Here is a 27,685-nt window from a genome sequence, read left to right as displayed (position 1 = left end):
TTTATCATCTAGTGTTTTTGAAAGATGGTTTCGTGGCAGGTTTGGAGGTTTCAAACGAATGCACAAAATTTGTTTTGTTGCAGTTGAACGAAGATGGAACAGCAATCGCCAAGAGGTTGCCACAATACTTATTTCTCTCTTGGAACTCCGAAAACATGCTACTGACTTCAATTTCAAAAGGATTGTTTTCCAAAAAAATCAAAGTTATAGTAATTTTTCTCAGACAATTTTGCGACAGTTTGATAGACCATTTCTGAAGTTAATACATTATCACATCATCCTTCATGTTTAAATTAGATTGCTGCTATATGTTCTTTCAAAGTTTCAAACCATCATAGTATACTGCCATATAATGTTTCTCCCGTAGCATATCTCTGCTTGCTCTGCAACAATTTTAACTACCTTAGGATGGATAAACTTTCTCATTTCCGGGGTTTTGGTTACATTCCTGGCACATCTTCCAAAATCTTTCCGCTGGTTTTTCCGGGCAAACCGGCAAAAATAACTTTCAAATACGTGGAGAACACACGACGGCCTGGAGACGCCTATTATGTTGAAGCTAATTTTGTATCTACCTAGAGTGTTGATCTTTCCCGTTGTAACGTGGAAATAGGAAAAGTTTCTCCTGGAATGACAAAGTTTTGCCAACCTACGGTACTGACTAATACATTCCAAACTAAATTGTAACGCTTGTACCATTTTAACTTTAACTTTTTTAACATTTTAACATTTTAATTTTTTAACGCTCTCCTTCCATTTTATTGTAGATCACACTTGGACATGAATGAAACCCGAATCATGAAATTGTTTAAAAGCGAAGATGTAGACTGTCAATTACTGATTCAATACAGTAACGGAAGTGTCAAAATGCTTAATTATCTTGGTAATATTTCTTAACACCGTTATGGAATGACCGTCAATGCCACTAGGCGTTGCCTGAATTTACGTACGATTGGTTTTAGGAGTTATTTTTCCTTCAAAAGCTTATATAAGATACCTCAATTTCTGATCTATGGCAGTGACCAACAAATTAGAATTTTATGCCTTACCACAACACAAGAAAACTGAGGAAAAGCGTCGTTTATTTTATAGTAGTAGTAGAGTAGATTTGTTAAGATTTTTAACTTGGAGATATCTACACTGCTCAGAGCTGATATCAGTGCTTAGTTTCTAAAAGACAGGCTCAACGTGTTTTTTTTATAATTAGACGGTGCACTGAATTATGGGAGCTTGGACGAATTGACGCTTCTTCATTCTTGTGATTCTGTTGCATCTCGGGAAATCAACGGCAAGAGATATGTTTTTGGACTGACGTCACACTTCCGTTTATTTATGAATGATAAAGAGGTACGTAGGGTTAATCAGAAAATCATCCATCAACCTTAAGTTAACAAATCAAGAAAAATGTATTCAAGTTTACTTGGGCCGAATCTATCTGGAAGCATGATGATTTAGACTTTCAAACCTGATATGAACGAACACAATGTCCTTTTAGCTTAATGGGTTGATTGCTGTAAATAACTGAGCGATATAGTTATTAGAGAACTAGTGATTTATTGGGAATAGTTGACTCCTTTACATAGTACAATTTTGATAAAGACACCTTCATAATATCTTTCTTTCAGATAGCGAACAATTGTACATCCTTTTTCATCCATGATGATTTTCTATTACTGACCACGCATGCGCACTCGTTGAGATGTGTTTACATTAAATCGTTAGGTGAGTAATCAACTTGGTATAGTAGAATGGTAGGAATGATCGTATTCTGATCTTGATTCGCCGAACCCTGCACGAATCGACCACGTCACCTTACGCTACGGGTATCTCATCACCCTAAGTGACGGTCAAGGTTACGGAAGAGTCAGCTCTTATACAATATCGGTCAAAGTATATCGAGCATTTTGCTTAATTCCTCTTTTTTAACATTTCAAAGTTCGGGCGAGAAAGTGGCTTTTGGGCTATTTGTTAGATTTAATCGAATATTTCTTTTTAGGTGGGGTTTATAGACTTCCAGGCCATATTCTGAACCCTATTGGACCGTTTTTGAACTTTTGGATCCTCAGATCCTAAGGTCCTAAGACTCAAGTCTCATGTTAAAACTCAGACTTAAAACACTACTCTTCCATCCTAAGTTAGAGTGCTTCCAAATCGATAGTGGCTATAAGATTTCGTGGGAATTTCCCTTTTTTTCTCAAATATTATGGCCGGTATTGTAGGAGTAACTTAGGCAGACTTAGGACCCTAAACATAAATAGTTAAATAAAATTCAAAACTTGGCTTATTCTTTTACCTTTCAAAATTAATATGAATGGCCTTTCCATGTGATTTAATCTGAATAACTAGAAAAAGTTTTCTTTTTACTACTCCCCATTTGGCTTGAAGCACGCAGTCACCATGTTCGATGGAAACCAAAGACCCTTTCTTACACCTTTAACTTTTTACAATAACACTTCGTTTTTCTAGTTCAAAATGCAGAAACGCAATTAGACAACATTGCTTTTGACGAAGCATCACGCCGAGTTGAAAGAGGATCAAAACTCGTCACAGCTGTCATGCAAGGTACTGCCGTTGTTTTGCAGGTAAGTTTATTGATTCTTAAGAAATTTCACTCGATATTCTGGCCATTTATATCATTTTTAAATATTGTTTCAAAACACATTCATCCATATCCTGTTTGATTTCTTATTTCTCTATAAATTCTATGCGTCATAGTACATCATGGTACACAATCGAAAGAAAATTTATTAATACAACAGCTAAAACGACTAATACAATCGATTCTCAAAGGAAATTGGATTGAATCAGAGGACGTACAGAATAGGAGGGCGTACAGAATAGTAGGGTGTCATTTCTGAGGGTGTCGTTGTTGGTGTCAATTGACTTGTTGAAATCAAGCTACCATCGTTAAGATAGAAAATTTGATTATAGTGAGAGCCAAGTTTAGATCTTTCTTTGTTCTTTCTTAGATGCCACGTGGGAATTTAGAATACAATCACCCCAGAGCTCTTGTTATCACTCATCTTCAAAAATTGCTGAACAGGTAAACACGTCCAACTTTTCTTTGAATGCGAATCGGTACACGTTTTGTTTATGCGAACATTCAACATTTTTTGAAGACTTTGGATGCTCCTAACCTTTTTGAATTTGAAGCCTAAAATGTTCTTATTTTCACCGTTTTGCGAGACTGCGGCTGCAAACTTACTTACTTTCTTAAGATGTTCTGTGAAGGATTTCATTTCCGTATCGTTACAGTTTACACTACAAGCAAGCACTAGAAATCATGAGAAAACATCGAATCAATTTGAATCTGGTCTATGATAATGATCCTCAGGTATTGATATTTTGTACGTCTTTAAAAAAGATAATATGTTTTAAATCCCTTTGACTAAGATTCTGGTCTCTAAACCCCTCCATTCACAATTAGAAGTGGCCCCTTTCTCTTTATATATAGAATAAATTTGAGCCAAAACCTTGGAACAACCTAATCCTGGGATTTTTAGAAATTACTAAAATAACACTGATTCTAAGACCGTTTTACTCTCTAAATTAAAAAAAATCTCGAATATGGAATGATCAAGAATAGCCTAGACCTAGTGTTCAAATGTAGTCTTATCTAAGTCTGATACATTTCCTCGGTCATCGCTTGGTCCTAGGTTTAATTATTGAGGATTCTTTTCGCTCCTTTTTAGCGTTCCCTTGTATCTGTTTATTTCATTTTTGAAAACTCTATTCGTCATCTTTTCAGCTCTTCTTGAAAAACGTGGATACTTTTGTTAACAACGTCAACTCTTCAAACCGAATCAATTTGTTTCTGGCGGATTTAAGGTAACGTTTTCTCTTTGCGAAGGAGCAATGGCCGAATGGTCAAGGCATCGGCGCCTGAAACCAGAGGTTCCCGGTTTGAATCCCCGCTCCTTCCAATGTTCCTTTAGCTCATTGATACCTTGTGAAGAAAATCGAAAGACTGTCCCTAATAGTGATAGATTGCTGGCAGTAGCGTAGCCAAGAGGGGCGCAAAATTTGTGTGGGAGAGCAGATTTTAATGACACTGTAATTATCTATTCACGGTATTGAGAGATAATTATAATAGCATAAAAATCTGCTCTCCTACACATGCTTTGCGCCCCTCTTGGCTAGGCTACTGACTGGGCTATCCAGCTTAAATCCCGACTCTCTCTAATCCATGCTACACATTATTCATAACATCATTTCTCTACTCTCACCAGAGTAAATATGAATAAGGTTTTATTATTATTATTGAGGATCTGATAGAAATTTCAGTTGAGAGTAAACTTGAGTCATTCGATATCCATTCATTGTGACTGTATAATAACCATTAATTTTCATCCCATTTTGTCGATGTGCAAGGCAATCGCGTTGTGGTGATAGGGTCCGGCAATCATAGTAATACTTCTTGGTGGTTTTTAAGTCATCTTTGCAAACACAGTCTCCACATTGGCCTTGAGCCTTAAGCTGGCAATAAGATTATTTAGATTAACACTCATCTCTAAGTCAGTGTACTTCGACTGCAATGTATTATATTTTTTATGGATGTCCCTGTAGTTGTTTAGTAGGAGAAGGAAATTACTCTTCAGCTGTTGGATATCAGCTGTATTATCACCAGAAATGGTGGTGGTTGAATGTAGAATGATCAATAAAAACGCAAAGATTTTCATTTCGATGCTGCTTTTCCAACAGTCAGCCTTAAAGTCGCGATTTATGGATCTTCTTTTCGAAGATAGTATGAAAACTACTTTTATGGACAGCTTAGATGAAACAATTTTAATATCTGTAGAAAAATATTTTTGACAATTTTTGGATCTATGCCTGAGAATGCTATCTACGTTGGAGGCCTTTTAGAAGACGCTGTCCTATAAATGGATATGGATATACTTTACGCTCCATCGTAGAATTAAAACCTGTTGACGGAAGAAGAAGCAAATTTTGAACAGGCTTCAGGAACACTGTAATAAAAAGATAACTTTTTCAAATGTTTTTAATTCTGTATATTTCTACGAACGAAATTCAGAAAATTGTCTCGTAATTACATAATTCAGTTATTGCAAGCGTCTGATCTTGATTTCTGAGAAAGTTGGTTTCCTAGAGGCATCAGATGTGCCCCAAGAAATTCTACTGTTCCAATTCCTAATAAGATATTTATGTTTAAGCATGTATTTTTGGCACCATTCAGCCACCAGCCAGAGAATTGATAACCAAGTGCACAATTGTTCGACGGTGACCCATCGTGGTCTCGGTCAAAAGTCGAAAATTCCACTTTGTTGAGATATGTCGCAAAGGATGATGCGTAACCGCCGGTGCCGCCACTTAAGTGTATCAAATAATTGCTTCTTTCGCTATCCACTTGAACGTGGGCGTAATATTGATTGTATAGGCGGTCCCCGTGCCCTTCGAATTGGAGTTGGATCAAGAGTTCTGAGCCTTTTGGTAGAACAGCTTGTGCTGATAGAATGTGTATGTTGTCGTTACCAAACCAAAACTCACGATGAAGTTTACCGAATCCAATCTAGGTAAAACAGAAATGTAAAATACAAAAATGATTGTATATGGTCGTTCTTTATACAATTGTTATTTTGACCCTCGTAGTCAGGGTCATCATTAGCCTAGCAAACTAAGCCCGTATTCACAAGGCTAGGACACACGACTAATGGCAATATAGCATTTTCGGCGCTTTAAATTTTTTTTATATTTACGGATTTTAAGTTTGCCTTGGAATACTGTCATTCACTGTTATTCAGTCACAACTTACCATCAGATTTATCCCAGTGACTGAATCAAACTAGCTTAGATTTCTAGGCTAGGTCGTCATCAGACTGGGAAAATATAATCGAAAGTGGCAAATTTCTAACGTAATATCAAACCATCGAACATTGGAAAGCATTTTTCTCATTTTACCCAAGACTTCGATGAGTATAGATTATCCCTAAGCTTAAATAGTTTTCAAAGGCCTAAACTCCCAAAAGCTCACAACTTTTTTCAATAAAAAAACGGAAACTTTTTTATCGATTCACTCCAAATCACCCCAAATCACCCCAAATCTCGATTGAGGGTATTTAAATGGGCTTTAGCACTATTCAGGGTCTCTTGACCTCAGCCTTTTAAAATACCATGACCCTAACGAGGAAGTTTTTGGTTGGAAACGAATTGAACTTTTGAGAGTTTGTCCTCTCACCGATGTACTTAAGAGTAAGCAATGTAATTTCAAGGATTTCTATGAAACAGGACAATTCATGATATGCACCATTACAAGGTCTTCCACGGGCCCAACAGCTGATTGGTTGAAAGTGACGTATTAACTGATCTTACGTCACTTGACAACCAATCAGCTATTGGGTCCGTGATGTAATTTTTTTTTTTTTTTTTTTTTACAAATAGCAGTGTAGAGTCTTCTCTAATGAAAATATAACCAAGAGATATACATTAGAATAAATATAAATATTATAAGACTAAATTAGTTAAAAACGAATAATAAGAGGCAAACAAATCAAGTATCACAAATCCACATCATAAGGATAGTGGCATAACCTTGCGGTCACGCCGGGCGCAAAACAAGGGGTTAACGATAATGCAAAAGTCTGAAAAAAATAATCTCAAAATCGACGAATAATAAGAGAGATTGACTAAAAATCTCATTCATATCAATGTTCAATTTCCTAACAGTTCTCGATCCACGTAAGCATAGGATAGCTGATCGTAGCAAGCAATATGAGAGCTTAGTTCTCAACCAATTCAACATGATACCAAATTCAATGTCTTTTTTGTCTGAGAGCTTCTTTGCAAGGGTCGTGATGATCATTTCCGTTTCTCTTCCTTGTCCTCCGTACGGAGACATAACGAACGGGCTGAACGAACCATGCTCGACTGTGATGATTCGGTTGTTGTACTTCCGCTTTTTCTCTTGTTCGTTCGATCGGAATGTGTTTTGAAGTTTCTGGTTGAGGTGACTTTTTGCGAACGGATTTGTGATCCTTACGTCAAAGAATGCAAGTTGTCCCCTTTGCCAAAAACTTCTGGCTGACACGTCAAGTCGGGCTTCGTCTGTTTTGTTGGAGCTGTTTGGTAGTGATTCTCCAGTTAGAGGTTGTAGGTGAGGTTCGATGGAGACGTCAGTGTGTACTTGTGAAAGGAGGTTGGCCAAGAGGTTTCTCATCTCGTCATGGCGTTGGTGGATGAAACCTCCTTTCGGACACGAAAGGGCATGGTCGACATCGAATCGAAGGCCACATGCACAATTGATCGGAAGGTATTTCGGTGTCCATCTGTACCTCAAGCAAAGGGCATCAACAAATTCTCTTTTGTTCAGACAGAAGCCTTCGCTTTCAACCGGTATGATCGTCAACCAGCTTGAAGCACCTTTGCAAGAAGCGAGTTCGTTTGCTTTTCGCTGCTCAACGCTCATCCTCTCCCTAAGTACATTCAACGTATCGTTTTCTCGATCTTCCTTCGACTTGGTGATTTCTCTCTTGACTTTAGCGTCGTCAGGTATGTCGACGTTGCTTGCGTTTTGGTTCTTTATTCGGCTGGACAGGTTGGAAGTTACTTTCTGTGAGCTGGAGAATTCTGTTATTGACCACGTGGTAAAGATAGGGATTGAAAGACCGCCTTTTCTTGGTGGCAGTGATAGTAAAAGGCGCTCATCGGCGGAGCAATGGTGACCATCGGTGATAGCTGGAATGAATATCGTGTCGAGGATAAGGTCTAAAGGTGCAAGGTATTGGTGCATATCAGGGATTGTTCGGATGTGGTATGTGAGTTTGTGCTTGAAGCCAGCGATGAAAGCTACGTAGGCGGATTGCGGTTCGGACTTGGCAATATCACACAGTACTTTTAGCTGAGAGCACCACTGTTGGACAAGCCCGTTCACGTATTCATCTTTTCCTTCTGCTTTTCCAATGAAGCCACCAAGGTATTTTCGTCCAGAGGTTGTCAGTTTGATGTCGATACCTTCAAAAGTTTCACGGGCCTTCTCAAGCTTGTTTTCTTTGACGATGAGCCACGATTTTGAAGGCTCCGGGTAGTAGCCAAAGGATGGACCAAAAGAAACGACTTTTTCCCACCAATCTCGGACGCGGTCGAGTTTACCTGCACCACCCAAATCGTCAGCAAAGGCTACCTGCTGCACCGACTCGTTGTTGTTGATAGCATCCATAAGTGGTAATATACCAATGGCGTACGATGGCATTGACATTGGGTCGCCTTGCGTGGTTCCTTCAGTTGATGAGATTTCTAGTCCTCCCTGTACAAATAAGCGCGAAGGAACTTTGTAACAGTTCGAAACATATGTTGCCAAGACGGGACAAAGATACGGTATATTGTGAAGAAGGACCTTTCGATTGATTGAATTGAATGCATTCCTGGCGTCAACAAGAAGAAGAGCATCGGTCATGCAAGAGCAAGCGGCTCATGGCGTGTACTGCTGCTTCACATCCTGATTTCTGTCCAGCACACAGCTGCAGATCACCAGAGCTTTCGAGGATGTTTGGTTTGATGACAGAAATGACCGCTTTGCCCACTATTCGACGAAGTACTTCACCAATACCAATCGGTCTTACTCCTGGAGATTTGTCGAGAGGGATTAAACGACAAGATGTGTATGCTTCGAGACTTGACGAGGTACCGTCTGTTTCAATATTCTCTCTGCAAAGTTTTTTTGCGAATACCACCAACGTTTTTTGCAGATCTGAACCAAATTTGCCAAAGTTCTTTGAAACCAGCATCCTTCTCCAAGCATCAGAGTCTAAACCAGATGGTCCGCTAGATCCTTTGGTTCGAATGGCAGATTTCACGATGGTAGATTCGTCTATACTTTCGAACATCACCGGGTCGACAAAAGGCTTTGGACCATGGATCAAAACGGATTCGTCTGCTTCTTGTGCTTCTGGGTGTTTTGATTTCAAGCTGTCGATTACATCTTTCGATAGGTTAAGCACACCACCTCCTTCTTGTTTATCGAGCATTTTCAGAGCAGCGTTGATTTTGCCCATGAAAACGAGTTTTGCGAATGTCTTTGAAAATTGTGCGTCACGTTGTTTGCTGGGAAACATCTTGATAGCTTTTTGGATGGTTCGTGACTCTCTCATTAGTGCGTCAAAATCACCCTCGTCCCATAACCGAAATCTTCTTTCCAGACATAAACTGTGTTGCTTAGCGGTTGATTTGTAGCTGGGTTTCTGGAGAAGCAGTGCGGGTATGACCATTACAACGGTGAGGGCAATATTCTTGTACGACTCGGAATCATCGACCCATCGCTGCAGCCATTTGGTTGTTTCGCCGACAAACCTCTTTCCATTTGCACCACTCGGGACGAGAAAGATGTTTCGTCTCCAAAGCACGATTTCACTATACATGGCTCGGAATATTTGATAGATGTCTTCCTTTGCGTGGTTTCTCCATATATGGTTTATTTGAGGTTGTGGGTGTGGCACGGGATTCGCATGAGGTTGTGACATCACTTCCTCCACGGTTGAATTTTGCATTGCAGGAAATTCTTCTCGATTCTTTCGGGCATGGGCATTTTCATGATTTGCTCGACCAGTTTTGGAAGAAAAGCTTCTTGTGCAATGTCGACATTGAAACCCCTTTTCTTGTACTGATTGCGAATCAGGAATAGCGTCCTTCAGCTCATTTGTTGGAGTTCCCCTTATCTGCTGTTTGTATGGTTTTAGATGAAGAAATGATTCTCCCTTCTTGATCGTGTTGAAGGTGAACATTGGCACTCGATTGTGTGTAAAGTTCAAATTTTCTTCTTCAGGAGAGTTGGAAATTCTTAACTCATCTTTTGCGCATCCATCTGCCATGATCTCGTTGGCAGTGGGGGGGGGGGGTACTTTTAAGGTCAATAAGGTGTAAACTAGACTCTTCACTCGTTCGGCGAGACGCGTCTACCTCCTGGCTGCAGAGGATTTTTCTTCTGGCTATATATTCGAGCCAATCAGTCTATTTCAACTGATCTTCTGCACCCTGCACACTACAGGCGTCTTTTCTTCGAGGTACTTGTTCGCCCTCACGCTCCGGCTACCTTGACTGCAGTAGTCTTTTCTTCGGGATTTTTCGACCCTGTCTAGCACCTCGACCTTCTTGACGGAAAGAAAAATTCTTGTATGCAAAGAAGTATAGCAAATTACTTTTGATACGGCGTTGACTTGGATGAACCACGATACTTTTGAATAGATCTTCTTTCCGTTAGTCCAGAAGTAACACACCTTCGTAGATTTCTGTTTACCGGATTCTGATCTTCTTCGCTGCGTGACCTTCCGCCATCTTTCCGTGATGTAATGTCAGAAGACATTGTGATGTAACGTCAGAAGACATTGCAATGGTGCATATCATGAATTCGTTAGATTTGCCTAGCAACTTTGCTTGAAAGGTTTCAAAAATCAGTTGACAAAATGAGTGCTACAAATATTTGTCACATTGTAAAAATCTTAACTTATATGCATTCCATCTTCTATAGGAATTTGTGGACCCGTCCATACGTCTTTGAATGACGGTCCAACCGCCTCCTGAAGTTGTTTGATCGCAATAAACTTGAGTCAATCGATATCCATTCATGTTGACTTTATAATAACCATCAATCCTCATCCCATTTTGATAATGACCTAGACAATCTCTTTGAGGTTCTTGGTTTCGGCAATCACAGTAATACTTTCTTGGCATTGTAAAATCATCTCTGCAGATACAAGGACCACATTTGCCTATAGCATGGAGACTACAATATGTAGATTTCAAATCTATTCGTGTGGCAAGCCTATTGTATTTAGCTGATAATAGTTTAAGTTTGCTTCTCAAAGTATTTAGTATTTAAATATTTAGAGTCCCCACACACTGGCGTGTAACTGTCATATATCCAAACGAGTAAAATTATCAAAAAGACTTTCATGTCTATTTCTATTATGGTGATTTCAAATTTTATCAGTACATGTACACCTCGTTGTTTTTCAAGATTTTTAAAAAACTATGTATCAAGTTTACTTAGCTTTGTTAAATTTTTCTTAACTTTAGCAAATTTAGATTCACAATAACTATATTTTGCATCTGCGGGGAAGTTTTTTTTTTGAATGATCGCAATAATTTCAACCATTGACACTCTCCCTCCCAAGTGCTTTCATACTGGGTCTCATCTTTATTCAAAGTTCGACAAAAAATGTTTTCGCGTTTCGAGCTCAAAGGGCTAGAAGGCGAGACTCCTAGATGGGACATGAAACCACTTTTTTCCCATCCAGAACGCCTGCGCGTAGTTTTGACACAAACGCATCCGTCTATCACTAGATTTCAAAAAATGTAGTCCTCCAAAACAAAGGAACCTTTAGATACAATCCGTCGTCATGATTACGGCGCGTTCTACTCGCGTTTTGGATGGGAAATAAAGTGGCTTCAATTTCTCTTGCCTGAGAAGGGTTAAAGATTCGCCTCGAGCCCTTCGGGCTTGAAACTCAATGAGAAAAGTTTCCAGCGGGTCTGAGAATACCTTAAGTGGATAAATTTTGGCGTGTATTTAATTTGGCGATTGGCTTAAATACGATTTTTGGCGGGGATTTAATTTGGCGGCAGATCAATTTCGTAAAATTTGGCGGGGATTTAATTTGGCGAATTGGAAATTTTGTCACATTGAAATGGGTGAAAATTACTCAAAAATATGCTAAAAAGTTGTGATTTTTCACATAATTCCCTTTTTATTAAATTTGGCGGGGATTTAATTTGGCGAATTGCCGAATTTGGAAATTTTGGCGAGGATTTAATTTGGCGAATTTTGGCAAAATTCGCCAAATTTAATCCCCGCCAAAATTTATCCACTTTAAGGTAGTTAGTTTTATTGATCATTTTGTTTTATATTATTCTAAGACTTCCAAGGGGTAAAGACTGATTTTAGTTCGTCTGCTCTCATTCTAAGCATTCTAAGGTATTATCTGGTACTCGATGTAGAAATTTTCTTCCGACACGCTAAAGCTCTGAAGGTCGGGAAAATTTTAACATCTGGAACCTTTGGGTTACCATTTTTCTTTTTTTCTGTAAGGTTTCTCAGGCAGCAGAGATTTTCATGCTAAATTCAGCCGGGTGCAACCAATAGTCAAGCAAAAAGTGTAAGGACAGCTAGACACGACTGTGATGCGGTACATCAAACGATGACTACTATAGGTCTCCGATGGTATATTGGCCCGCTCCTTCAGAGCTTTAGCGTGGGCGGCCGCCAATACACCATCGGAATATCAGATAATCTAAGGTATGAAGAAGAATTTTTCCAGCGTTTATTTTTTCAAATTTTGTATTTTCCAGGGGTTGTCCGCACATTTTCAAGAACTATTTTTGGCCTAAAAAGGTTCATCAAACCTAGCTGTAAGGATATTCATGATATTCATGACGTAATGTTTTCTACAACTTTTGTCTAGTTGGAATTTGCCACTACTGGCTAAAACCGGGGTATTTCCGTAGAAAACATTACCTCATGAATATCATGAATTAAAAGGAACAACTCAATATAGTACCTCAAACCCTATTGTTGGACCTACCCCGGTGGGGTGGAGGTCCTATAAATTAACCTGTGTTCGTCCGTCTGTTCGTCCGTTCGTCTGTTACCAACTTTTCTCAGGATTGAATCATAGGAATCTTTTGATTTTTGGTACAAAGGTGCAAAATGGTAGTGGCCAAAATGTGACGGAGCCCGATTTTCGAATAATTTGGGCCAAAAAACGGCTAAAAAACGGGTTTTTTGGACTTTGTGGAAAATTGGATCATTAATTTTTTCTGATTTTTTGCATGAAAGTAGGGTACCATCATAGGTAAAAGATGGCTCAAGCAGATTTTTGCAAAAAAATTTTGTTGGCTCAAAAAACGCATGTTTATCTATAAGAATCACTATTAATAAGCATAGATCAATGTTTTTAGCCATATTATTATTATTATTTTTATTAGTTTTTTTTTTAAGATGGAAATGTCACGGTGGAGGAATTGAGTTTTCTAAAAACACTTATTATTTTTTTGGCTGAAAAACGAATCTTTATCTATAAGAATCACTATTTATAAGCATAGATCAATGTTCTTAGCCAAATTATTATTTCATTAATATTTTTTATAAACAAAGAAAATGTCACCTTAGAGCGCAATGGTTTGAGTTTTCTAAAAACACTTATTATTTTTCTGGCTGACACCGAATCTTTATCTATAAGAATCACTATTTATAAGCATAGATCGATGTTCTTAGCCAAATTATTATTTTCATTATTATTATTATTTCTAAAAGGAGAAAATGTCACGGTAGAGTGCGATGGTTTGAGTTTTCTGTAAACCTTATTTATTAAGCTGTGCATTTTTCTGATAGTGGATTGTTTTTATAAAGAAAAGCGTTTAATAGCTTTTTTTATTGCTCCGGCCTAGGAGCCTTTAATTCTCTCTTCCGACAAGGGTTAAGACATTTTTTGTCTGTTTACTTAATCCGATGATCTATTCCGATTTAACAAAAACGGATCACTGATTCCGATAATACTGTGATTTGATTGGCCGAAAAGTATTTAGAAAAAGATGGCTGTGTAGCAAATGATATATACTGGCAAATCTCAGTGAAAAATTGATCATTTTCGTCCTTATTCATGATGTTTTGGACATGATTTATGAGAAGTTTGATGGTGCGTTGTACGTTGTAGTGTATACTGAATTCAAATACGTGTGTTTCTCATGATTTTATGCTGTAAAAATGATCTATTTTTGGACTTTTGGTCATTTTTCATGATGATATACTGTAATTGCAAATTGGTGGTTGTCCCTTTAGGATTTAGTAGGATTTTCGAACTAGATAATGAAACTTTCAAACACACAGCCATTGATACACAGTATTTCTTGTGGTGTTATGTATGGCTGAAAATAATCCTGTTTTGGACTTTCTTATTGTTGTATTCATCATCGGCTGGCGACCGTTCCTTTTGATTTTTCAAACCCGACACAGATTTTTTCAAACATATCACTATGAGAATTCAGTAAAGGATACAAAAACACAATTCCTGTGTAAATTTGAACAAGATCGGAGAAATTTTCACAGTATTATGGCTGAAAATGATCGTTTTGGACTTTGTCGTAATTTTGTCGCGGCTGGTGACCATTCCTTTTGATTTTTCAAACCCGACACAGATTTTTTACAAACATATCACTATGAAAATTCAGTAAAGTATACTAAAACACAATTCCTGTGTAAATTTGAACAAGATTGGAGAAATTTTCACAGTATTATGGCTGAAAATGATCGTTTTTGGACTTTGTCGTAATTTTGTCGCGGCTGGCGACCGTTCCTTTTGATTTTCAAACCGACACAGATTTTTTACAAACATATCATTATGAGAATTCAGTAAAGGATACTAAAACACAATTCCTGTGTAAATTTGAACAAGATCGGAGAAATTTTCACAGTGTTATAACTGAAAATGATATTTTTTGGACTTTGTATCGTACCGTCAACTGCTCCAACTTGGGACGAGTGTACGCAACATGGGACTTGTTGATATCTGGTCTGTATTTTCACTTACTGTAAAATCGAAAGATAAATCGTGTATTTTTTAATACCCGGTTCATTAAACTCAAATCTAATGACTTTGAGGTTCGGTGAAACGTTGGTGGAATGGCCCTCCCATGTTGCGTAAGATAGTCCCAAGTTGGAGCAGTTGACGGTAATTTCATCGCGGCTGGCCACTGTTCCTTTTGATTTTTCAAACCCGACACAGATATTTTACAAACATATCACTATGAGAATTCAATAAAGGATACTAAAACACAATTTCTGTGTAAATTTGAACAAGATCGGAGAAATTTTCACAGTGTTTTAACTGAAAATGATATTTTTTGGACTTTGTCGTAATTTCATTGGCTGGGGCAACCGTTCCTTTTGAAGATTTTTCAAACCCGAAACAGGTTTTTTCCAAATATACCACTATTTATTACATACACACTATTGTACCATTTTATTTGGTTTATCCTACTCTCCCCCAAGTATTATCCCAACAGAAAAAATAATGCTTAGCTAAAAGCCCGTGGCCTCTAATTTAGGCTATTTTTCTCCCCGAAATTTTATCTGGACAATCAAATCAAGAACTTGGAAATATTGACTTCTAAATCTCATTTAGCTCCAATTTTGAACTTTTTAGTCGAGGATGAGTGGGCGGGGTTGGTTCTTTAGGCAAGAAAGTGCATGTGTAATCACTTAGAAGAGCTAAACTTCCAGCTGGTTTATTTATTCGTTAAGATTATTTCTCGTACTCGCTCTGCAATAAAATTATTACTTTGCTTTCTGATCTGTTCTGATTAGCAGTTTGTGGGCAACGTTCTAACACAACTAACTCAACAAGCTCATCTTTCACATCTTTTAATCTCTTAAGCCGGAGCTTCCAGCGCAGCTGGTTTATTTCTTTTTCAAAAGTATTTTTCAATTGTGTTTATAGTTTCTCCCAATAGATATGCTTTCATTTTTCTTTATTTTTTTGTATTTTGACCAGTTATGTCTTATGTGTTTCATTGTTTCAATGTTCTTTGATTAGTTTGATAACCAGGTAGGTCCATAAAAGTATCACTTGTTAAAATATAAATCTACTCACGAATAAACCAAAATAATGTTGAAGACACTTTTACATTTTAGAACAATATTGCAGCTTTCACAAGATGGCATCTATGACCGGTTATGACAGAAAACCCTGTCTTAAAGTATCCTATTCACCCATGTAGGATAAATTTTCTCTTGACGCTTTTTTATAAGAACAGCAGACTGAAAATTGGCCAAAACCTAAAAACAAATATTGAGAACAATCTGGAACCTCAGATTTTAGAGATTAGTACTAAAGAAAGTACTGATTTTAAAAGATTTTAGCAGTTTTATTAATCCATTTTTTAGTTTTTAAGTAAAGAAACTAGGCGTCTTGGTATTAAGAACATCGTAGGAACATTTAAGCCTGAAAGTTTCAAGAAATTAAGAACACTTTACTGGATTTACTGGATCTATTGCTTTTTTTTACAGGTCTTTCTGACTAATGATTTTATAGAAATTGAAAAATGAAGATGAAATTAAGAAAGACTTTCATTAATCATGAGAGCGACCCTCTTTAGGGAAATGTAACAACCATAAAGTACAAAATTATTTAAGCTTATAGTTTGGATTCTATTGTAATAAAATTTGTAATGAAACAAATCAATATAATTTTTACAAGCGACGTACTTTCATCTCAACAAAGGTTGGATGATAATACTGTATGCATTGATCCTCTTGTACCACGTTCTAGTACGGTACTTGCCGTATGGACCAGCTGCTTGGTAACCTGTGCATTTATTGCCCGCCCCATTGATCCACCAACCAGAGAATTGGTAGTCCCTAGCACAATTATAAGAAGACGAACCATCTCGGTCTTTATCCCATGTTGAAAATTCAACCTTGTTTTGATAGGATACGAACAAGGAAGGGGAGAGATTCCCAGAGGCTCCACTAACATGGAGAAGATAATGGCTTCTTTCACTGTCCACCTGGAAATGACTGTAACGGTACCAATAATTACCAGCATGCAGCCTCATATTTATCATTAATTCTGAGCCTTTCGGATAAACAGCTTGTAGACTCAAAAGATGTATGTTTTCATTGCCCAACCAAAATTCACGATGAAGTTTACCGAATCCAACCTGAAAGAAATGTAACAAAGAATATGAAATAACAAAGGTCCTTTGACAAGGTTGAGGTCATGTTAAAAATTCATTGATGTATTTAACAAAATTAAAATCATGCACGCTATCATAAAAGCTGCCACGAATGAGAGTCAATGAATAATGTCTACAAAAAACCTATGAGGGGTATTTGCATGATTAAAAAGCAGAAACAACTTAAAAAGGGCTGGGTAGAGTATTTTCAACAGAAAAGTTCTTAAAGAATCGAAAAAGGGAAGAAGAGTTTTTCACAATTTACCTTATACGTATTCCATCTTCTATAGAAATTTGTGGACCCATCCATACGTCTTTGAATGACGGTCAAACCGCCTCCTGAAGTTGTTTGATCGCAATAAACTTGAGTCGTACGAGATCCATTCATTGTGACTGTATAATAACCGTCAATTTTCATCCCATTTTGTCGATGTGCAAGGCAATCGCGCTGTGGTGATTGGTTACGGCAATCACAGTAATACTTCTTTCTCAAACTGAAATCGTCTTTGCAAATGCACGTGCCACATTGTCCTTGAGCTTGCGCAGAACAATAAGAGGATTTTAATTCGATTCGTTTTAACAGGAGCTGGAGACTGCTTTTCAACGTCTTGATATCCCTGGTGTTGTCTCCATTAACCATATAGATGGACAGGAGCAACAGTAAACATGCAAGAATCTTCATTCTTAAGCTTGTTCACCTTTCAAAGCGAGTTCTGTGGATGAAAATGATATAAATTAATGTATCGAGTCTCCTTTTATACGTAATTTATGACGTCATTTGTTTTTTCGATGCAAACCCCCTGTTCAATGCTGGGCTTTTTTCTCTGTATTTAACCTCAGCTGGCACGTTCCGGGGGTCCGATCGGTGCCCACTGGTCAGGGGGATGTGAGGGTACATGCCTGCACCGGTAGTGCAACGTTGTTTCAACGTTCATCTAATGTTATATGGACGTTATGAACATTAGATAAACGTTGAAACAACGTTGTGCGCAAGCTGGGACAGTATGCATGTTAAACCCATCTACACTTATAAAAACTTATTTTTAAATGACTTCTCAAGCTTACTGATTGGCCATTTTTTTTCACTTATCAAAACATTGTCAAATACTTGGGGGTTTTCAGTAACATGAGAAGTTACCCGATCGGGAGCATAGATGGTTTTTTCTTTTCTTTTTCCAACTCTGAGACGAAGAGCGTTAATTGAAAATGTTAACGTTGTAACTTTTAAGGAGGCATATTGTTTTTATTTCTGAAGATTTTCTTTCTTCTGAAATTAACCATCTACATCTTCCTATAATTTATCAAGGTGACCGGGTAGCTCAGTCGGTTGAGCATTCGGTTGAGCATTCGCCTACCCTTTATACAATCTAAGGGTTTTGGGTTCAATCCCCGGTCAGCCCAAACTCGGCGAATGAGTAGCTTAGATTAGGTAATATGGTCTATGCGGTAAATTACTGAGGGCTGAGAGTAGGTGTGTCGCTCCACCTCAGCATTCGACCTCCCAGGTCTAGCACAGACAGAAAAGAGGATAGACTTCCTCACTCCTGGCTCTGCCGACAGCCAAGAAATTGGGTGTTTTAGAGTTTATAAAGCCTTAATTTGTTCTTAACTTGTTCTTAATATGTTGGGCATCAAAGCCTTTTGTTCTTATATAGTTTGTTCTCATAAATAAAACGTGTATGGTTTTAAATGTGTAGTTGCTCAACCATAAGTTTGATATTTCGGGACTTCGGGACCTCGGGACTTTAGGTGGGTGTAAAAAAAATTTTCTGATAGAAATTTGATATATTTCCATTCGGTTGGTGAATTACTTTTTCAGATAGAATATTGAGATCAAATATCTCAACTTATTCTGTGTTTGCGTTCTGTGAAATACACATCAAAAATCATGGCCGACGTTGTAAAAACTCCAGCTCATCCGTCATATTCACCATAAATTTAACATGTAATTGTGCATGTAATTAAGCCATAAGGTTCCTTTTTTCACACCCTGGAAAGTCAAATGGGTACAAAATCCATGGTTCTAAAATTACGAAAATCAATTTGATATTGCAATTTAATTTAACGGTAAGATGCTCTAAAAATGGCATTCTTAGGTTCAGTTGCCAAATTCCTCATACATTAAAGGAAGAAATTTTGCCGGGAATTAAATTTGGCGGATGGCCGAAAAAGTTTTTTCAGAGGGAATTTAATTTGGCGGATCGGCTATGAAATTAATTTTGGCGGATGGCCGAAAAAGTTTTTTCAGAGGGAATTTAATTTGGCGGATCGGCTATGAAATTAATTTTGCCGGGAATTAAATTTGGCGGATGGCCGAAAAAGTTTTTCAGAGGGAATTTAATTTGGCGGATCGGCTATAAAATTAATTTTGCCGGGAATTAAATTTGGCGGATGGCCGAAAAAGTTTTTTCAGAGGGAATTTAATTTGGCGGATCGGCTATGAAATTAATTTTGGTGGGAATTTAATTTGGCGGACTACGAGTTTCAAGGTTCAAAATCAGGGTGAAAATGTAGAAAACACGCTCAATTAGGGCCTGAATATTGAAAAATCGAACGAAATATGAGAAAACTTAAATTTTCTTCCCGCCAAAATTTCTTCATTTAATGTTTTCTTAATTTTGTGGCCAATTTCATCATAAGTATTCTTATAAAGTATATTCTTATAAAATAAGCCTATACTCGTCATCTCGCAAGTCTAGGCTACCTACTTATAAATTACTTCCCTAGTTATGGTTTTTAGTAAAAGCTGCTAAGAAAGTTTTTATATTAAATACGTTTTTCTTTTATCACTTACTTCCTGATAAGATAAAATAAGTACTGTTTCATGTCTATCTAGATTGATATTTGTTTCAAATGAAATTTTTATTTATTTTACTTTTCTTTTGATTGCAGTCTATTTTTCAATTTCATGGAATTCTTGCTAAATTCAATAAGATAGAGAGTAAAGCAGTAAAAAAAATTTCAACAAAATCTCCAAAATCCCTAACAGATCTCATAAATCCCCTGACTGCAAACAATTCCAAAAATTATTTCGGAACCTCGATAGAAATTCTTATAAATTACTAAAAATAAAAAAGCGATTCTGTATTACACGCTTTTTTTTATAAGAAACTAGTTCATACGAACATTCAGGCTGAAATTCCTCGAAAAATTCAGAACATCGTGAGAACATGTCCAGCCTCAGTTTGAAAAAAATGACAAGAAACTACAATTTTTTCCTCTTTTCAAGCAGTTTTAACCGAACTTAGGGATGGATTTTCTAAAATGGAGAGTCAAATATTGTCCAAATTTTACCAATTTTAAGTGCATAAAAACGTTCATATTTTGAACGTTTGGTAGAGTAATTTAAAGTCTATTCACGATAAGTGTGCACTCTTTTTTCATTTACCTATAACTTTTGAAGGAATTATTCAATCTTTATAAATTTGGTATCGTTGGAAAGATATTAGTGAGTGGAACAATTTGGAATAAAAAAATCTATAAAAGGATTCTAGAAATGAAGATGAAAATGAAGAAGAAAAAAATGAAGATCTTGTAGAAAGGTGCTATAACTATTATTTTCACTGAAGTGACTCCTTCATTATCGAATGTCATCAATGTGAAAAAATTTCTCAAAAATAATCATTCAGTCAAAAGATATCAAACAAAATTATAAGCTGATTGACGTCTAAAAACGCTGTTTTCTGCTGTTTTTTGGGGTCAATCACTTATTAACTTTGTATCATAACTTTATATTGAATAAATATTTTAGTGAAATTTTTTCACAGTGATGACCTCCTAAGATCAAAGAATCTCGCCAGTGAAAATGAAAGTTATAAGACTTCTCTACAAGATCTTCATTTTTTTCTTCTTCATTTTCATCTTCGTTTTTAGAATTTTTTCAAAGACTTTTTTACTTTAATTTATTCCACTCACAAATATCTCTCCAACGATACCAAATTTATAAAGAACGAAGAATTCCTTCAAAAATTATAGCGCAAAGAAAAAAGAGTGCACACTTATCGTGAATAGACTTTAGTTTGTATATTTTAAAGTCTGCGAAGACTTAAAATGTTCTTGGAATAATCTTAAATTTGCGGCCTCCAATCCTCATGTTCTTATGTTCTTATACTCCGTGTTTTCCTTGTACATGTCTTTTTTTATAAGAACATCAACAATTTTTGAAGCCTTCGGATGTTCTTAACCTTTTGAGTTTTAAGCCTAAAAATGTTCTTATCTTGTTGTTCTTAACATTTAGGCCATCGAAGCCTTATGTTCTTATATAGTTTGTTTTTATGAAAAAACTTATGTTACAACTGTCACTGCAAAATGAAAGAGAAACATAAAAAAACGGCTCCATGAAAATTGTACGAAACTTTACAACCCACGTTTTATCATCTCAGCTTTGAGAGTACTTATGTATTTAAAGCGTTCAATTTTTTATTCAGCTGTGTTCATGCTCTCGAGGTTTTCACGCAAGTGACAGACAAATAGTACGCCTACGTTTCGTTACAGAGCTGTTGTATGTCCTTGAATATTCAGCAAATAAAAACGCTGTTGTTAAATCGTTGTTAAATTTTGGGACAAGTTGGAGTTTTTAACAAGCTCTTGCTTGATTTGGTTGGTCGTTAACCTGTAATGTAATGTAAGAATTTCGTTACTTTTTCTAAAGAACGCGTCTTCTCTATTGCTTTAAATGGCCAATTAATGAAGTATCTTATAAAAACTCCAACTCATTCCTAAATTTCAAGAGAAGAGATCTATAATTTTTACTGTATAAGCGAGTGAGCTACTTCCAAAGGCTCTAATTAGCATATTTCCATGGTGCTGAAGCGATTTAGAGGGGTTAGAACCGGCTGTGAACAGTACTTTTGCCAGAAAACCGGTTTTTAGGCCTCCAGAGCCGCCTGGCCTTACGCTGTAAGCTTACAGCGCTTTACTGGAGCCTTAGTTAAGCTTATTCTGAGCTCCATACAGGGCTGAGCTGGTTCCCAATGGTCCTAAACCTCGTGGGACACTCCCTTGCAATGGATTAGACCCATTGAAGTCCAGCGAAGGGGGCAGAACCGACGAATGTTCATATATAATGTTCATATAGTGAGGTCGTTTAGCATAATTTACAGGCAAAAAAAAAGACATCTACCTGAAACTTTCTCAAGACCTTCTCTATAGGATGCTTATGCCTCAGGGAAAAATCTCATAAAATCCCACTGGTGAAACATCCCTTTTTTGGGCAATTTCTTTTTTCTCCAGGCAAAACCCTAACCCTTTAAGTGCCACATTTCGGTCTAAAATTGACCATAAATTGCATCTTCTGCGTGAATTATCTCGAGATAGGTAAGGAGATCGGCTATACCCGTTTAAAAGTCTCTATATAGTTTTTTGAGAGCTTTCGAATTGTGACAAAGATGACTTGGTAGAATAAATGTGGACGTGGTATTTGAGGCTGATTCACATCAACAAAAGTTATTTCAAGGATGAAGAGCTCGCTCGCCCGATGGTATAAGCTAAAGCATGAATTTTCAACTTTAAGTGGCACCAAAGTGACTTTTCTATTTGTTTTAATCTTTAGTGCTGAAGATGTGTGTTCATCTCTGTATTTCCCGTATTACCATCACGGCGAAGAAAACAAAGAGAAGTAGGTAGAGGTTTCATTTATATTGTAATTATTCAGGTAAAGTCTGCATCTAGGACCACGTTTGCAGGTAATGGTTCTGTTTTACTACGAATGGAAATGAAGCCATTCTATTTGTTAGAAAAGAATTTTATTTAACCAATATATGGCTTCTTTTCGTTTTGGGGTGAAACTTCTTCGAGAAACTTTCGTCTATTTTACCACCACTGCGAAGAGAACAAAGAGGTAATAATTCGGGTTTCCGCAGCCAAATACATCTATGGTGAAATTGCTTCTAGAATTTCGTATAATTTCATCACTTTAAATCTGGCTTGGTCATTTATTCCAAGCATTAAAAAACCCCGGTCTGGCCATGTATTGTTTTAGCTTTTTGTTCAATCTTTTGTGCGAAGGAATCTTAGTGCGGAAATGGGAAACTTATAATAAACGACGGTAATAATTTCAATTTTCCATATCTTTAAATTTATTTTTTCAGCAATAAGGCGAAATCTTCTCCCACCAAAGTCAACGAAGTTTGTCAAGCAGTCAGGGAAGCCATAAAACGAAGTCCTAACGCTGAAAAGTAAGAAAATTTATTATTCTTAAATTATTATTTCTCTACCAGATTGAGATTGATCGGTCGTCCGTATGTTTTTCTGCGACGGAGATAGTTAGCTGTTGATTTGTCTAGATCCTAATTGTCTGAGGACAACAATGAATCGGTACTTTTTACGTCATCGATTTTGTTGGTCGAACCATTTCATTCAAAAAATTTTATAAAAAGGGGGTAACTCAAAGTTGGGGGGGGGGCTACTTTAGAATTCTAAACATTTTTGGGGTACCAAAACGATTGGGGGTACCTGAACTCTGGATGTGACAATGAAGTCTTGACCTTACTTTTCAGTTTTAAATTTTGAGGACATAGGCCACGGTCGAAAGGAATCATGGGTAATCTGGAATCGTCGCGCTTGTATAACAAATTTCTATTGTTTTGAAATCTGCGTCTAAACAACGGAAGTCCGTTATTGGGGCGTATTCAGTCCTGATTAATGAAGATCTAATTGGACCGTGAAATGACCTATTCTCCCAACATCGTCCCCGTGTATCCCAGGTTTTATTTAAGTTACTGATAGACAGTAAAGAATACCTTTCGGGCGCTATTATTAAGCATCGAAAAACTGATTATACGCAGAGAACGAGGCTGCTATTCTCCTTATACACGGAACTGACCACAGACTAGTTTGACAGTCATTAATGAGATTTTTTTCTATGTTTTTTGTTTTATTATTTAGAAATTGAGTTTTCTATATTAGTCCAGGGAAAGTGTGCTAAAAATGAATACAATTGTGCGTTTTTGACTAGAAAGCATGAAATTTGGTACAGTGGTACCTTAGGGGGTAAGAAACATTTTAAGCCTCTGACCCACTTCTGGAACACCTGTTTGTGTATTTTACAGACCAGAATGCCTCCCAGGGAAGAAAAAATTTTTTATCTTCAAAGCATGTCATATGATATATCGTTGGAAAGGTTTTCTCACACTGATTCTAAAAAACATCACAACATATATCTGAAAATGAACTGGGTCCGAGTTATGGGCTACGGAAGTAATTTACAGACCAGTCTGCATGCCCGAAAAAAATTTTTATTTTTGTTCCAAAACATTTCATATCATATACCGTTGGAAAGGTTTTTTCACACTGATTCTAAAAATCATATATGGTCAATATCTTCATAAGAAGAAGTATTATGAAGAAGCTGCTATTAGTAAGTGCTGAAGAATTGTTATATATATTTTCACATCGGTTCCGTTCAAGGTGGGTTTTTGGCCATTTTTTCCTGGACTATGAGTAGGATTGTGAGAAAAACTTTCCCGGGGATTGAGAGTAATGCGATAGCTCTGTAGTTTTCCCTTAATAGTTTGTCTCCTTTCAATCTGTGTAGGAATTTGTCCATCTTCCATATTTATTGAACCGATAGCGGAATCATCACGTGGAAAGGATGTATTTAAATGACATTGAAAGTGTTCTTTCCATAGTTTCAGAACGGTATCGGGATCGGTCTGTTTAGCTCCGTTTGCGTCCTTGACTATGTTAAGTGATTTTTTGGGTAGTCCTTCTAGTTCTCTAACAGTTTTGAAGAGGTTGTGATTGTCGTTCCTTCTGAAATCATCCTCAATTTTGTTAATTTTGGCGTTGAGGTTATCAACTTTTAACTTTTTGACCGCTGCTTTGACTTCCTTATTTAGGCCAGAATAGGTTTGTTTTACAGCATTTGAGGTATTGCTTATTTCTACTATCGAAAACAATAAGAGTAAAGTACCTGTAAAAAACGCTTTATAGATGATAGAAGACGGACTTTAAATGGAAATTTCAAAACCGTAACAAAAACTATTCTTAGGATAAGGTCAGATGCCTCTGACGTTGTATGCATCTAGAACACTGCATTTTATAGACTTATCAACATAATTTTTCAAATACCGTATTACTTAGGAGGGGCGTTTATTAGGATATGGAAGAGAGTATGGTTTGCTTGTTAGAAGGAAACTTATGGTTTCAAGCACTCAATTTGGTATTTTGATATTTTTATGCTTCATATTTTTTCACTTTTCTCATCATTTAGCTATTTGCCTTGGTTTCTTTTCAAATGTTTACTTTTGTTTTCAATTGGTGCTCTAAAGCCTTAAATAGGATTTAGCTCGATTTACCTAAGTTTGAAATTTTGTAAGGCAGAGCTCCTGCATTTTTGGTAGAAAAAAAGTCTTTTTCGAAACACATTTTGAGGTTTCAATTTCCATTCACCTTAAGATACAACGTTCCGAGCGTGAAGATTTGATTGAAACAAACTTCAAACCTGCCATACTTGAATGTAAGTATTGATATTCAGTGTTGCGACTTTTCCGTTTGTAGACAGAAATACTTCGAGTTGAGACATAAACTCATCATTTCCGTTATCCTAGAAAAAGGGTTTTTTTGGTTAAATCTAATTCAAGCTTTTCGTCCGCATTTACAAAACCCAGTTGCAACCCTGAGTTATATTTTGGCCGATGAAAAGGGTCTGAGATAATGATGACTCCAGTCTGCCACAGTAGAAAATGATGATTTTTCCGAAACGAACATGTTAGCTGGGTAGAATCAAAATCAGAAGTTTTATTGGTACTGGCTTAATAATTGTAAAAAGAATCACTTTTGATGTCACTTTCAGGTCAAGAGAATTTAACGGAAAAGATCACAGAGCTGAAAGAAACCTTCAACAAACATCGAACGCGTTTGCAAATTGTCATCGCGAACAAAGAACAGGAACGGTTAGAGATCTTGGAAGGAATACGTGACGACCCGCAAAATGATCTTTATTCGGACACAAGTTCAATTACCGGACAGTCAGCTGTTTCTTCTACATCGTCAAGGAGCTCTAAAGGAACCAGAACGTCAGGGTATGATTGAGTTATAAATTGCCCTTTCAAAAATTTGGATTCATTCAAAGGGGTTGAGACATTTTGGCCGTTCATACTTCCAACTTGTGTTACAAAATAGTTTGTTTTCCCAAATTACGATTTTAAATTTTGCATTCTTTTTACATTTAAGCTAGAAAATAGAATTTCAACGTAAAAACAGAGAGGCCTCAGTGCCATTTTTGTACCCAGTACAACGTTTTTTATATGACCCGGCTGAGCTTAACTCTACGGCCGCTGGTTGCGAAGCTGTAGTCTTCTTCAGTGAGATAAAAATAAAATCACCATAATTTCCTGAAAAATAACGGACTCTCCGATACAAACGATATTGCTTAGAATGAAGTTTCCCATTTTTTATATAGACATTCACGAAAGAGTAAGGCGAAGGGTGAACGAAAGAAATACAGTTTACGTGAAGGGAGTACGCATGAAGATTTTGCGCTGAGAGAAGCATTAGCTGAAATCGTCAACACAGCTGATGGCATGAAAGGTACGTTATAATCAGAATAACTTAGAAAATCAAGTTTGAAAACACCTTTTCCCTACATATTTGCTTTTGAGAGTAGTTTGACGTGATAAAGTTTTAGCTGGTTTTGCGAAATTTGATTAAAACTGAACACAATTTTCAAAATTTCTTGCTGAAACGTTTTATATCACACAGCAGGCTTTTTGATTGGTATTTTCAATTTCGCCAAAATTAACTTCTGCGAAATAAATTAATTTTGATGATTTGCAATCCAATCAATCCGCTCTTCAGTTATAAGAATTTTCAAGTCTAATTTCTTTCTGTGGTTCTTCATCAACTACAGTCCGTACATTAGGAATCTCCTTTGAATGTTTAACAAGGCGCTTTATAAATAGAATTGAACAAATTATTTTTCAGACGAAGTGGAATCGCTTTCCAAAGTTCTGTTGCTTCATTACTACGACGAAAAAGCAAAAGAAATACAGAATTGCCTCGATAGCTTGATTGTTCTCGTTGAAAAACACAAGAAGGAGATTTGGGCAGGCGAGACGAAGGAGACTAACAGTGAAAGTTTCGAATATGGCCCTGCATCGACTGTTATGTCAATCATCGAACGAAAAAATGCTGCTCAAAATGCTGGCAATCAAAAGAGTAAGCATTAGCAACCTTTTATTCTTGATATGTTGAAGTCTGGTTACGTAATGATTTGACCCCTGTGACGTAATCTTTCTACCATACATGGTGAAAATCATTACGTAATCAAACTTACGTGTATCAAGAATTCTTGATATATGTTTATGTCAAGATTACGTCATTCATCTTAGCAAGATGACCTGATAGATCCAGAATTGAACCTCTTTTTGGAAAATATAACGTAAAAACTTTTAATAAAAGGCCACAAGGAGGGTAGGTTCAGAGTTTGCCAGGTCTGTTTTTGTCAAATGTCAACAAGAAAATACGATAATCTCAGATATTCAATCATTTTCTCGCGAATTTAGCGCTTATTTCAACAGCTTTCCGGTGTAATGTTCTGATAGGTGTTCGTGTATAAAAATTTACGACGGATAGTAAAATTAATCTAGAAAAAAATCGCTCTGTTATGGAATAAAGACATTTCCCTGAACCCTTTCTGGGCGTGGGTGTTTTCCGGCGTTCTTACGTCCCGAAAATATTAAAAGAACTTATCAGTGTTTTCTTTAGGGACTGATTTTCGCCACTTTTGACAAAAACTCAAAGATTTTCTATTATTGCTTGAGTTGTTACTTCCGAAACTTCTGTTACTTTTTCTAGTAATATATCTTTTCATTAAAATTTGGTTTCCTTTTGTTTTCAGGTGATCTACCAGAACCAACTCGCCCCAACCTTCGCTCGAACTTCAAATGGAAACTCACCACTATATCAACTTAAAAGATTTATACTCGAATATTTTTATAGATTTTTTTGTACGAGATTAAAATAATGTTACTAATTTGATAGAGATAACTTAATGACAAATCTCAAA

General features: G+C 36.8%; 2 protein-coding genes across 3 annotated transcripts; one reads left to right on the top strand and one right to left on the bottom strand.

Annotated features, from left to right (window-relative positions):
• Window positions 1–32: 32 nt before the first annotated feature.
• LOC136802051 (putative elongator complex protein 1) lies at window positions 33–27,685 on the top strand. Of its 2 annotated transcripts, XM_067058760.1 has the most exons (12): window positions 33–115; window positions 768–883; window positions 1,208–1,347; window positions 1,626–1,722; window positions 2,467–2,582; window positions 2,970–3,043; window positions 3,256–3,334; window positions 3,749–3,828; window positions 22,229–22,294; window positions 22,767–22,853; window positions 25,075–25,135; window positions 25,472–25,562. In XM_067058760.1, exons 2-11 carry the CDS (start codon window positions 781–783, stop codon window positions 25,100–25,102), a joined length of 870 nt encoding a protein of 289 aa, XP_066914861.1. In that variant the 5' UTR covers window positions 33–115; window positions 768–780; the 3' UTR covers window positions 25,103–25,135; window positions 25,472–25,562. The 2 variants fall into 2 exon arrangements, with proteins under 2 accessions (XP_066914861.1, XP_066914862.1); XM_067058761.1 differs by lacking the exons at window positions 33–115; window positions 768–883; window positions 1,208–1,347; ... (5 more) ...; window positions 22,229–22,294; window positions 22,767–22,853 and adding exons at window positions 24,658–24,838; window positions 26,081–26,208; window positions 26,602–26,835; window positions 27,518–27,685 and having other exon boundaries at window positions 25,472–25,700.
• LOC136802049 (fibrinogen-like protein A) lies at window positions 16,127–17,401 on the bottom strand. The gene is made up of 2 exons (XM_067058757.1): window positions 16,943–17,401; window positions 16,127–16,662 (listed from the first exon to the last, which is right to left on the bottom strand). Exons 1-2 carry the CDS (start codon window positions 17,357–17,359, stop codon window positions 16,210–16,212), a joined length of 870 nt encoding a protein of 289 aa, XP_066914858.1. The 5' UTR covers window positions 17,360–17,401; the 3' UTR covers window positions 16,127–16,209.

This window comes from Clytia hemisphaerica, unplaced genomic scaffold (genome assembly GCF_902728285.1).
Source record: "Clytia hemisphaerica strain Z4C2 unplaced genomic scaffold, Clytia hemisphaerica genome assembly, whole genome shotgun sequence".
Taxonomy (NCBI): domain Eukaryota; kingdom Metazoa; phylum Cnidaria; class Hydrozoa; order Leptothecata; family Clytiidae; genus Clytia; species Clytia hemisphaerica.
Note: the sequence above shows the minus strand (reverse complement) of the source record. Positions and strands in the feature narration are given on the sequence as shown.

What these genes read in the sequence shown, in the direction of transcription:
- LOC136802051 (XM_067058760.1), top strand. Translation starts at nt 781, where the DNA reads ATGAATGAAACCCGAATCATGAAATTGTTTAAAAGCGAAGATGTAGAC. An exon ending in TCTATGATAATGATCCTCAG is followed by an intron (nt 3,335 to 3,748) that starts GTATTGATATTT and finishes TCATCTTTTCAG; the next exon opens with CTCTTCTTGAAAAACGTGGA. An exon ending in CGAAGTCCTAACGCTGAAAA is followed by an intron (nt 22,854 to 25,074) that starts GTAAGAAAATTT and finishes ATTCACCTTAAG; the next exon opens with ATACAACGTTCCGAGCGTGA.
- LOC136802049 (XM_067058757.1), bottom strand. Translation starts at nt 17,359, where the DNA reads ATGAAGATTCTTGCATGTTTACTGTTGCTCCTGTCCATCTATATGGTT. An exon ending in GAAGATGGAATACGTATAAG is followed by an intron (nt 16,663 to 16,942) that starts GTAAATTGTGAA and finishes CATTTCTTTCAG; the next exon opens with GTTGGATTCGGTAAACTTCA.